Source organism: Saccoglossus kowalevskii, chromosome 17 (genome assembly GCF_978046115.1).
Source record: "Saccoglossus kowalevskii chromosome 17, keSacKowa6.1, whole genome shotgun sequence".
NCBI classification, from domain to species: Eukaryota; Metazoa; Hemichordata; class Enteropneusta; family Harrimaniidae; genus Saccoglossus; species Saccoglossus kowalevskii.
Window position 1 is genome coordinate 15,809,305 of NC_140657.1, and position 13,742 is coordinate 15,823,046.

At 33.3% G+C, this 13,742-nt stretch overlaps 1 protein-coding gene across 1 annotated transcript in view; it reads right to left on the bottom strand.

Annotated features, from left to right (window-relative positions):
• Positions 1 to 12,708: 12,708 nt before the first annotated feature.
• The window catches only part of LOC100374128 (neuronal calcium sensor 1-like), a 59,229-nt gene continuing 58,195 nt past the window's right edge, over positions 12,709 to 13,742 (bottom strand). Inside the window, exon 8 of the mRNA XM_006819089.2 lies at positions 12,709 to 13,221. Coding sequence (XP_006819152.1) covers positions 13,126 to 13,221 — 96 coding nt within the window. The 3' untranslated portion in view covers positions 12,709 to 13,125. The remainder of the gene's footprint in view (positions 13,222 to 13,742) is intronic.

Consider the following 13,742-nt stretch of genomic DNA (forward strand, 5'->3'; position numbering starts at 1 on the left):
CTGTCAACTAGATTGCCTCTAGAGGGCGCACTTTCAACATGTTACATGAACTGTGTGTAATGCTTCTCAGACACTATCCAGTCAGTCACTGGAGATTATTTATTTACTGACTTACCATAGAGTATTTATAGACATTTGATGAACTATGTAGGATAAAAAAAAAGAGCTATATTTCGAAAAAAAATGTATAATTATTTGTAAATATGCCATTTCCAGGAGTACTAAGGTGTAAAGTTGTCATAGTAAGTGTACTTATCAGTGGCGCTTCATGCTCAGCTACAGTTTTTAAACCTTGCACACTGTACAGTGTAACATAATTCGCACAGGTTGTTAGCATATAGTCCTAATTAATTTTCATTTCTGTGAATTTCTTTATTTTAGTCGATGCCGCTATGTGTGATAAAGTGAGCTACTGTAAAATAGCTGGAATTTATTTTCACTGAAAAGGCTTTTTGGGTGTTTTGTGTGGAATTTATTTTCACTGGAAAGGCTTTTTGGGTGTTTTGTGTGGAATTTATTTTCACTGATTTTTGATAAGTTGAATGTGAAATATAGGAAAAATTTTATTTTCACTGAATCATCCCGTCAGCGAAAATAACGAAAATTACTTCCAAGTGGAAATAAAGTATTTTACAGTAACTGACTGTCACACAAGTTTTAAGAAACGTTTTAGTATCCTTCAAAACATAAAAATCTAAGTTTATTCTTTCAGTAAAACCAAATTTAAAGTTTTGAACATCCCAGTGAAATGTTCAAAGTTTGTAAGTGGCAGTATAAACCATACCTTATGTACTAAGAAACTAAACCATCGTTTTGAAACTAAATTGAATCAAAATGTTGACATACAACACTGGGTACATCATGCTCAACATAAAATGATTTTATGTAAGCTGTGCATTATTTAAATCATGATCACATGACGCTTACATACGATGGTATGAGTGATTCATTAGCTGCAGCCATAGAAATTTATCAAAGGTGTACTATGGTTGTCATGAATTGGGATGTTTTTGACCAATTATACACTACTACTACGAAGATGATCAGAATATAGTCGTCATTTAGCTGAAAAATCTAACCTTTCTTGCATGCTAATGTATCATTAGTACAATTCGTATATATAAATCAGATACTGATTGGATAGCTTGGTGTGGTATCCATGCTAATATTTCAAAAGCCATGTATAGATATTTGAGTCATAATTTGGTAATTTCACAAATGTATAGTTTTGCTTAAAAGAAAAAGCATTGTATGCTCTGAACACTGCCCTCTTCAGGCTGAATATAATAAGCTTTTTATTAGTTTGGAGAAATTTTCAATTTTTGTGTCTGTTTAAGTGCATTCTGATATTTGACATGAATGTTGACTCATTTAATCTAGAATGAACACAATGTAGCATGATGCCTAGCATTTTAATGAAAGCCACAGAGTATTTTCTTGCGAAGAAGTAAATAATGTTAAAGTTTTTTTTCCCTTTGCAATGTGAATACTAGCACAACAATGGAAGATATTTTCGAACTTATTTTCATTAATACGTTAGTACATTAAAATATTTGTATGTAGTGTAGAAATCCCGTCCATTAGATAACAGACCAGGGCTAAGATTTCATTCAGTGAAAGGTAACTAGAAATGCCATGTTGTTCTAGAGCCAGATTTCGGTCTTTGATTCTTGCAACTAAGTTGCATTATTTAACACATTCCAAGTTATGTTCTACGTAAAACAGTCTGTAATAAACTGTTTCTTATTCATGTAACTTTCGAGAGTGAAAAGCAAACCCTATATATAGACTATGTGCCTAAGACGATAAAGTTTATCATGACATTGTCGCTGATCAATGTATCGTCCATAATTCTTTGAACATGCTTTATTTAAACAATAATGAATCCACTACATTGCTATATTGGATGAGAAGTCTATGGCGAAGATAATATTCAAGACCCTTGTCTGAAATCCAATATGAGGATTCATTATTGTTATGTTATACACCACCTTCAGAATTAAACAAATGAAATGGTATATTAGAGGTTTACGTTATCGCATGATTATGTCGTCATAAAAACTTCTAATTAGAGGGGATGCTGAAAGCTGCTTGAAAAAAAAATCTTATGAACATTTTTTGAAATGGTTTCCATGTGATGATTTTGATGTCGTGGTTGGGCCACTGAATTTTGCATCATCCCATCAAATACTGTAAATAAAAAAATTGTATATTTGTTGACAAATGTTCAAACATTCGCAATAAATAGTTTATATGGGAATTAACTTCCCTTTATCACTTTGATGGGAAAAAAATGATGTTAGTGACTACAACTAATCAAGTTTATTTCAAAGGGATTTGCAATTATTGCATGAAATGTACACCATCTTTTAATCTGGTTTTAAACCAGCTGTGCGTCTTGTGTGTAGTAATAAACACAAAAAGTGTACGTTGCTTCTTTCATTTAGTTTGTTTATTACTAAAAAAAAATGTTTTCAAGCACCACAATGCTTATTGTGCAATAAGTGTACACATAAATACAAGGTCTGTTTGACATGTTCTACGTTTACACGACAGCATTCTATTGGAGCCGCACTACTGCTCGCACCAATTACCAGGAAATTATCTCTAGGGTTTACACAGTCGTGGTCGACAATTCAGTTTGATCAGAGCCGAACGAAACGGTGCCCTCAAATACTTAGTATGGAAACAACATGGCTGAAAACAATTTTGGTGTCTTGTTTATGTTGTTTTTTTCCATGGCATGATGCTGTTGAGCTTGGAGAAAAAAAAACAGTCGAGACAATTCATCGGTGTTTTGATTTGGGTATCTTGAATAAACGGCAGCTTAAATACGCTAAATGTGTAACAGCCTATTCGCTCAAGTTATTGTCATGTAAAATTACCATCTTGTCAACCTAAACCTAATAGAATCACGTGACAGTAGTGAAGTACTGTGACCGCTTCTACGATTTTTATCTATGGTGTCTTTACAAAGTTTCTTTAATTTCCATTGGATCTGTTCTGTCGTCCTTTCAGGTTTTTGTCGCATAATTCTGTACTTCATTTTTCTGTTTCCCCTTGAGCTATCAATCTATCATAATATTTCCTTACTTTGCAGAAATAGATATTAGGGTGCGTACCGATTTGTCAAGCCATAAATTACAAACTGTTGTCTCTGCCATAGATGAAATGAGCGGTTACTTGCAGAAGACGATTGAGGGTGTGAATTTGACCCTATCAGAGTTCAAGCCCATGGGTTTATTGGCGCCGAACTTGGCTCCAGCTGGCTCGAGCCATATGGTTCTGATAAGAATGCTGTCATTTAAACGTAGCAATATTTATTGATACGATATGTGGATACTCTTCTGATCAAAAGAAACATTCACTAATCGGTGAAACAAATGAAGGACATGGTGAAATCGTATGACACTCCCTATTTTATTGACACCTCAAAATTTAATATCTACTTTGTTTTAATCAGAAGAGGGTCAGTTTATTACATCACTGTTTGGAAAATTAGTTTTTAGCTCCGCTGTCGACTTTGTCGAGCGGAGCTTATCATATGAGTGATTGTCCGTCGTCGTCGTCGTCCGTCGTCCGTGTCAATGTTTTACTTTTTCGACTTCTTCTTGAAAACTACAAGCCTGAATGCTTTGATACTTGGTGTATATGTACCTTGGGTAGACCTCTCTTAGGTTTGTTCATTTCATGTTGATATCTTCAATTCTCTAATTTTGGTGAATATTTTTGTCATTTTTGGTAGAAAGTGATATTTTCGACTTCTTGTTAAAAACCGCAAGTGCAATTGCTTTGATATTACATATATAGGTACTACATGTGGACCTCTCTCAGATTTGTTCATTTTGTAATGATATCTTTAATTCTCTAATTTTGGTGAATATTTTTGTCATTTTTGGTAAAAAGTGATATTTTTGACTTCTTGTTAAAAATCGCAAGTCCAATTGCTTTGATACTACATATATAGGTACTACATGTGGACCTCTCTCAGATTTGTTCATTTCTTGATGATATCTTCAATTCTCTAATTTTGGTGAATATTTTTGTAATTTTTGGTAAAAAGTGATATTTTCGACTTCTTGTTAAAAACCAAGAGTTCAATTGCATTGATATTACATATATAGATACTACATGTAGACCTTTCTCAGATTTGTTCATTTCCTGATGATATCTTCAATTCTCTAATTTTGGTGAATATTTTTGTCATTTTTGGTAGAAAGTGATATTTTCGACTTCTTGTTAAAAACTGCAAGTCCGATTGCTTTGATACTATACATATTGTTCATTTTCTAATGTCTTCTGTTCTTTAATTGAAATGTGCATTGCTAACAGCAGAGCTATCTCAGCCGACAGGCTGCTTGTTTTTCTTTTGATTTTGAGTAAAATAAATGTATTGAGGTTCTCTCACGAGTTCTCTGTTACTGCTGTACCTGGTTTTGGTATTAGTTTTGATCTATGCATCTCTGACAGTAGCTTTGTTTTAATCTGTTTTTACTTTGCATTAAGTTCAGCTCCTTTATGATCTTTGAAAAATACAAAAATGTATCCTGTAATTGGCATTCCTCACTGATTTGGGGGTGAATAAGCAATTTTGAAGATAGTGTTGTAAAGAATTGTGGCTATTTTTCGAAGGGTACTAGACCCAGTGATCACCTAACAAAACCACTTGCATAGGCACCTTATTTGACCTGGTCTTGACTGTTTGGCAAAAAATTGAGCCCCCCTCCCTCAAAATAAATCAGCCTGGTCAATGACACTGTCATTCATTTTCAGCAAAATTGAAGATCCCTATAAGCGTATTCAATATAAACATTTGGGGATATTGACCAATGATCAACAAAGCAAGAGCAGAAATATGGCTTACCAAATTTAGCAAACTGAAAGAATACCTGATATGGTAGATGTATACAAATCCATGTCATTTCAGTGCAGATTAATTAGCTGTAAATTGTATTACTTAGTTTGTATTACATAGTAAATGATGATCTGCTGTGGGTGAACATCGCAGGTAATCGACAGAAGCTCACTCAGTCTATATAACTCTTTCAATCCAAACGTGTATGCAATATCATCTTGCACATTTTTATATTTTGATCAGTTTGGGACCAAATTGATATGATCTCCCATTGGCTGGCTACATATCTTGATAAAATCACACTGCCCACTCATAGAAGATTGACAGTAAGGTGTATGTAAACTCGTTCTAGCTTTTACAGCAGACACTGGTTTATGGTGGAAATATAGAAAGATTTATTGCATTCAAATCAAACAAATTCAACAACAAACACCTAGAAATTCCAAAATTTGAATAAGTTGGAAATACATACATTTTAGATGATAAGTACATTATAATATTATATATTGTTATATTAGTTGTGGAAAAGCTAAAAGCAGCGATCTCTATTTGCCAAACATACATAGTTGTTTCCTCAGGCTGTCATAAGAGGGGGCTAACACCCACATTTTTGTAGCACCATAACAATCTTGACAAGCCACAGCTCAAATAACAAAGTGATTAAGACTAGCTTGGGCAAGCAGAAAATGACATTCCATATATGGGACATTAATTTCTATATATGGAAAATGACATTCCATATATGGGACATTAATTTCTATATATGGAAAATGTCATTCCATATATGGCATCCAGTTACATAAATAGCAAAGAGAATGCCATATATGACAATGACATGCATATACCCGGTAAGGCAAACCTTATAAAATAATAGTTTATATTGAACTATTTACATAAGAAATTTGTTTTAAATACAAAATAAATAAATACAAAGATAAGAACAAAAATCTAAAAAGCTCATTTGGAATTACGTGTGTATATATATATTGCTGGGTAAAATAATGCATTGTGGGAAATACACCTGGAAGTGACACACCAAATTGGAAAATTGGTTCAAGTCTGCACAAAATAGATTAAAAATGCAATTCATGAGAAAGCAGCAAAGTCTGCTCTGTTAAGAATCCTTACCAAGTCACAATGCATTGTAGGAAATATATGTTAATTATTTAGCATAAATGTGTAATGGTAACCAGAAAAAAACACATAGAAAATCACCCAAAACAGATTTTAATGTTTCAGATAAAATATTGGAAATTCGCCATCTACAGTTGATAATACCCTATGCTTTCGTTTTTATAGGGAGGAACCAATTGTGGGTAATTTCAATACTCCAGTAAGTAGTAAGTTAGATACCTTGTTTTCACCTGCAAACCACAATCAGTTCTCCAGGTAGCTTTAAAATGGTTCTAGAGCTTAGCTATTTAAATGATTTATAATCTTACTCTATACCCATAACAAGGTTAAATAGGGTAAATAGGTACAAACAAAACTACAAGGTTGTGGTTAAAACCATTCTATTGGGATATATAGTTGTTAAAACCATTTGTATTCATTTAATTTCATCACCACTGAATGTTAACTCTGTATACATTACACAGCACAACACAGCAATAAATAATGGCAAATAACAACTGTAAAAAGATTCTAAAGTATGAGAATTGAAGCATTTGGTGTTGACTGGAAAATTAAGATTTTGGTCACACCCTTAACTGCGTGGAAGCAGTTGACAGCTTGCACAATTGTGAAATTAAATCGGTTCACAATTATATAGTTGTCCTTCTGGTAGCAGTGGTAACACTATTGTATAAAATCAGCTGCCCGTGTATAACACCTCTCGCACAGTGACTTGCACTATCAATCAAATGGATGAACACCAAGCACATACACACACCAGTGACTGTTTTATTACCTACAATCCCCTATGAGGCTACGCCTAAACACAGTACAAAGCCAGCAAAGTTGTGATATCTAACACCACACTGACAATTTAATAGGTATATTTTATGTGTGACACATGCACTGTAAATCAGCCATTCACACCACACTTGACGTTTATGATAGCCATTATACTCACTGGTATACTGGTAAATGATTTATAGTCATGTCACCAATGGTGACAGTACAGACAAAGGTGTGTGATGTCTCCATGGCTTTCCATCACACCTAATACTCCCGATAGATGTTACCTGCAGTAAAGTGTTCATTGCTATATGACGCTTACCGTAATATCTGTATTAGAAGCCGCATCCCTAATAGAAGTCGCATCCATTCTTTTTGAATAATTGAGAACCAAAAATTCACCATTTCTCATATGTGTAGATGCTCTAATAGAAGCCGCATTCCCTCTATTGCATTGTACCATTTTTATAGAAGCCGCAGCTTCTAATACAGATTTTACAGTACATACAGCTTACATACCTATATTTGAGGAACATTATTATAATATTAAAAGTGCACTGCATATTGAAGCTATTTTTCACACCATTTTTGGTGTATTTGTACAATCACTTCTTGATTCATAAATAAAAATGATTTTTTGGACAAATTGTTGATGCAATAGAAAACAGACAGAAGCATGAATTCAATGATTATTTTGGACCAGAGAAAATATGACATTGCTTCCAGTTTTTGATAAAAATAAATTTTTAAATAAAAAAATAAATGGGGAAAGAACAGACTAGAATGGGAACTATTTTTGGGATGATACCTGGAGATGATTTGCGCTCTCAGAGGGTCACGTACTAATTGTAGTATATTAAGAGATTCTCAACACATTGGGCTTACCATCTAGGATGTACTGAAAATACTTTAATTTAGCTGGAATTAATTTTCGCTGAAAAGACATTTTTGAGTGTTTTGTGTGGAATTTATTTTCACTGATTTTTGACAAGTTGAATGTAAAATATAGGAAAAAAGAGTATATTCACTTGATTATATTTTCACTGAATCATCCCTTCAGTGAAAATATAGTATTTCACAGTATACCAATACTGTAGAATACTTTATTTTCGCTTGGAATTTATTATCGCTATTTTCGCTGAAGGGATGATTCCGTGAAAATAAAATCCAGCGAATATACTTTTTCTCCTTTATTTTCCATTAAACACATCAAAAATCAGTGAAAATAAATTCCATACAAAACGCCCAAAAAGCTTTTTTAGCGAAAATTTATTCCAGCGAAAATAAAGTATTCCACAGTATATGGCCACAACAGAGAGATGTGTATTTAGTCCCTACATTTATTAGTAAGTTGCCCAAATTATCAAATCTTGCTGCTTATACTTTGTGTTTTGTTTGGTATCAGTCATTTCCACATTATTATGTTTTTTTAAGGTAGAAAAACACATTTTAGTGATTTACAGAACTAGCAATGTTTTGTAGCAATGCTTGAGTGCCTTTATGGCTGATTTTTAATGGTTATTTTCAGCTGCAGACCGAATGTAGACCCCTTCGAGACCGAAGACTAAAAAGCTAGACTCATTTCCGGACTATGTGACGACTACACATCCATATATAGCTTTGTAATGGAACTAACACACCAACATCCCCCTGTCCATATATAACCAGTCTTTAAATGCATTAATTATTAACACGATTTTATTTTCGCTATTTTTGCTGATCCGCCAAATAAAAGTTTTTCTGACAATTGCGTGAAATTAAAATATATGCTTGAGAAATCAAAATAATGAAATCAAATACCAATAAAAGTTAATGCTTTTTCAGTATCCACTACAAATCTAATGTCACACATGTTAACTCTCTGAGCGCTAACTTCAGACACTACCAACGAATAGGTTCTATTTATAGCTTTTTTTCCTCAGAAAAGGGGTCAGAAATGTTTTTTATTTTATCAGTTCAGTTTAAAATAATGATTGAATTCAGTGTAAATTATAGAAAATGTTAACAAATTCATTCCATTTTAAGAGGGAAAAAAATCTGGTGCTCAATAGGTTAACATACCGGTAATGCAAATCTGTAACAAAAAGATATAAAGTACTGTATTTGCTTCAGTACACAATTAATGTGATCTTTAGTGCATATGCACGTCTACTGAAGATGCTCTTCTAATAGAACGATTATGGTAATAATGCAACCTAGTTGTGAAGAACGCAGATCAGTTAACGCTGCATTGTGAGGCAGCTGGCATCTATCAAGTTCCATTATAAGCAAGTATTTTCATAGGGTTAATGCATTACTTTTTGGTTCAAGTCAAATGATGTGGGAATACTCATGCAAGTGAAAATATAATTAAAATGAAATCAATATGGCATATCACCATGTCAAAAATATTTGAATAATAGCTCAAAGTAGTTTTAAAATTGCTCCAGGAAAAATCAAAGCATCAACAATTAATTACCCAGTACGAAAACACCAAATGCTTCAACCCACACATACAGGAAAGTATCCTTAACATGTACATAAAATATGAAAGTTTAAAATAGAAATAACTTTTCTGTTTCCATGACGATACAATACAACTGATTGAAATGCAAGAATGATATGCAAAGTATTCTTATAAAATGCTTCAGAAGCAAGATTAAAAATAGTTAAAATATATGTATGAAACCATCAACTCAACGACCTTAATTGTACTACCTCATGTACGCTACTTCCATCCAACCTTAGGGGTACACTCCGAGGCACTTCCCAATAGTAATCTATCCCAATTATTGGCTAAGTTCAACCACAAAATACTATAAAAGGAACAATTACCATTAACTTGGAAGCACATGGCAATATAAATTCAAAACCATTACAATTTTATCACTGTCACATATAAGAATTTCAATAGGCTATCTCAAAGCGCCACAGTCATTGCGCAGTATTTTACACAAGTTGTGTACTGTAAAATACTTTATTTTAGCTAGAATTAATTTTCGCTGATTTTTGATGAGTTGAATGTGAAATATAGGAACCAAAGTATATTCGCTGGATTTTATTTTCACGGAATCATCCCTTCAGTGAAAATAGCGGAAATAAATTGCAAGCGAAAATAAAGTTTTCTAAAGCTTTTCAACATCTTCTTTAATTTTCCATGTTTTGAATTACTGTTAATAAAACTATCTCAGGTAAATAATCATATGGTAATTAACATGCATACAATTTGCATGCTGCAGTGTGAAGAAAATGCTGATACATGGCAGTGAAATGGTTACCATAGAAACGATATGGTAAAACATTAAATGCTCCTGTTTTATAATTTTCTAATTTCTCAAGACCATGGCAGTGTGAAGATTTATTCCAAGTAAGTTAAGAAGTCCTTTTATAGTGGTTTGTTGGCAAGATTTTATTTTGTATCTCCAAAAATATCCAATACATCCGGCAATTCTGCCTACACACACAAAGATAACTCAGTCAACTGCGAATATGTACAAAGCAGCCAAGTACTCTTGTAAAAAGAATCATAATTTAAAATCGGTAAAAAACATGATATATTTTTGTCTTAAAAAGAATTCATTGATATATGTGAATATTTAAAAGAATTAAAAATATTAAAATATTAAAATAAACACTAATTTATCGATAACAGACCTCAGAGATTACACATAACTACATAATCATGCATTACAAATACATAAATTGATGCCGAATCCATAGAAACCCTGTAAACCATATTACTTTCATCGATATTGATTTCCATAATTTTAACAGCATTTGTGAGAGTAAAAGTCACTGTGATTGACTCGTTGTTTAATAATACCGAACAAAATGTTCACTATAAAGAAATTTAATTTGTAATTATCTCTAGTAACAACATTTGTGAACTTTTGTCTGACCTTGCAAAATTGAAGCGGTTTACAGTGTGCACCTACGGCATCAATTTGTTAATACCATAAATGTATTATGGAATTGAACCAGGCAGTTTTTAATACCATAAATCCAATGTTAGGAATGCATACTAATGGTAAAACTTGCAACTAACATGTTTGTTTTGTATGTGCCTTATAATACACTGCAGATGTATCTTTATTGGAGATGTGCTTACTGTTATAATATAGAGTCCTGTTTGTTTGAACCAGACAGTCAGGACAATGCATTGTTTGAATCTGGCAGTCAGGACAAAGCATTGTTTGAATCTGGCAGTCAGGACAAAGCATTGTTTGAATCTGGCAGTCAGGACAAAGCATTGTTTGAACCAGGTAGTCAGAACAAAGCATTGTTTGAACCAGGTAGTCAGGACAAAGCATTGTTTGAACCAGACAGTCAGGACAAAGCATTGTTTGCACCATACAGTCAGGACAAAGCATTGTTTGAACCAGACAGTCAGGACAAAGCATTGTTTGAACCAGGTAGTCAGGACAAAGCATTGTTTGAACCAGACAGTCAGAACAAAGCATTGTTTGAACCAGGTAGTCAGGACAAAGCATTGTTTGAACCAGACAGTCAGGACATAGCATTGTTTGAACCAGGTAGTCAGGACATAGCATTGTTTGAACCAGGTAGTCAGGACAAAGCATTGTTTGAACCAGGTAGTCAGGACAAAGCATTGTTTGAACCAGGTAGTCAGGACAAAGCATTGTTTGAACCAGGTAGTCAGGACAAAGCATTGTTTGAACCAGGTAGTCAGGACAAAGCATTGTTTGAACCAGACAGTCAGAACAAAGCATTGTTTGAACCAGGTAGTCAGGACAAAGCATTGTTTGAACCAGGTAGTCAGGACAAAGCATTGTTTGAACCAGGTAGTCAGGACAAAGCATTGTTTGAACCAGACAGTCAGAACAAAGCATTGTTTGAACCAGGTAGTCAGGACAAAGCATTGTTTGAACCAGGTAGTCAGGACAAAGCATTGTTTGAACTAGGTAGTCAGGACAAAGCATTGTTTGAACCAGGTATTTTGGGCAAAGCATTGTTTTCATTCTTATACTTTGTTCCGAATATTCCTGGTGAAATTATGAAATGCACTTTTTACCTGTTTCAAGTGCTTGTTTTTGTTCAAAAATACCTATGACAATATAGATCACTGTAGTATGAATGCAAAGGTTCTCACAGAATTAGTCACTATTTAACCTTCTAGCTGTAGATTAAAAATTCATCTCCAAAATATTTTTTTCGTACAAAATTTCGTTTTTGGGGACATTCCAGTTTGAAATGTTAATTTGTTATATTTCGCTTGATATTTTTATTTGATTTCCTGATATTGTATTAGTATGTGTTATTTCCAGATGACGATGGATTAGTTGACAAATTTCTCGAAATATTGCATGCGATGTTAATTGGGAATATTCTGCAAAATTTGTACCATACATCATCAGTTGTACGAGTATCTGAGAAAATGTTGCTGACATTTTTCATTATGTTTGCTGCTATTCAAATTAATACATACAGTAAAACAAAATAATACACGCATGCATACATTAAAACAAAATGGCCGCTCACCCCGAAAAGGTTGATGGCCTAACATTACATTATAAATCACTGCAAAATAATTGTTGTTGCTTAATGTTGAAAGCTCTCTCAGTAGTTAATATAACTTAATCGATATGTTTACAAAAAAAAATAATATAAAAATGGAGAGTTGCTTCAAGGGATTTGGTCCATGATACCAAGCAGGTGCACTGACGAGAACACAGGAAATATAGCAATGGTAATTACCCAACAAAGTCTCTCGCATTTGTTTTATTTAAAACTACATGACTACATGTAGAAGTTCACGTCTATCTAATTCATGAGAACCTGAGCTGAATTTTAAGCATGTGAATTGAGAAATATTCAAACTTATATCATCAATAATTTAACTGTAAAGATTTTAAGAATATTATTAAAAAAAAAAAGAGTCCAAACTAATTTTGGAAATCAAAATGTCAACTGCATAAACATTAAATTATGTTTGTTTGCAAATAGTCTTTTTTGTTTAGTGCGGAAATTTTTGTTGCACAAAATTATTGAGTACAGTTCAATGTATTATATTGATATTATGGGGTAATATATATTATATATTTAAGAAATAATAAAGTACCTTTTCAAAATATCAAATCAATATCCAAAAATAGTTTGGACTTTACAGCTGTTAATTTCAGCTATTATGCCCGTACATGTGTTAATAGCAGAATGTATAGCAACAAATAACTATACACTAATTTAGATATTGCACAAGGGTTTAGAAATACATGGTTAACATGCTAGATATTTACATACAAGTTACGCCAACCTACCATCACTACCAATCCGGTTATTAGTCATGACAAACTATAACCTACCATCACTACCAATCCAGTTATTAGTCATGTCAAACTCTCACCTACCAGCACTATCGATTATTTTTCTAGCATCTACTGTGGAATCTCTAATGACAATGCCTGAACGATCCATGGATCACATTTGGAGCCTTCCCGGAATTCTTCCTTAGTAAGTTTGCCATCATTATTCTGCAATGATATGAAAACACAAGATTACGTATCAGATATTTTAATTCAAACCATAGACAGAAAAATCAAACTCAGCTGATTTATGAGTGGAATAGTCTACATTGCAGACTTACATGTAGTATGTATAAAAATATTGACATGAGCAACAAAATAGAGCAAACATGCCTGTAGATATGTTACCATGACAACAACCACAGGTAAATTATGGATGCATTGGCTGTCGATGTGTTTAATAAAAACCAAATCATTCTGCACATGCAGATGTACAAGATAAAATCTGACGTGAAAGCTTACGTTCTTTCAAGCAGGTATAAAACCCAGCACAGCATGTAGATGTACATGTATGAATAAATATAATCTGGCAATTTGCCACTTTAGCCATTTTGAGATGCAAATAATGATTCACCATTGAGTCTCTGAAACCACCATGCATATTTGATGAGTTGGCAAATTAGATCACTCAAGTATGACAGTCTATGCTCACTCCATTTGCTAAACATCCTATGAAGGTTAGAAAGTAG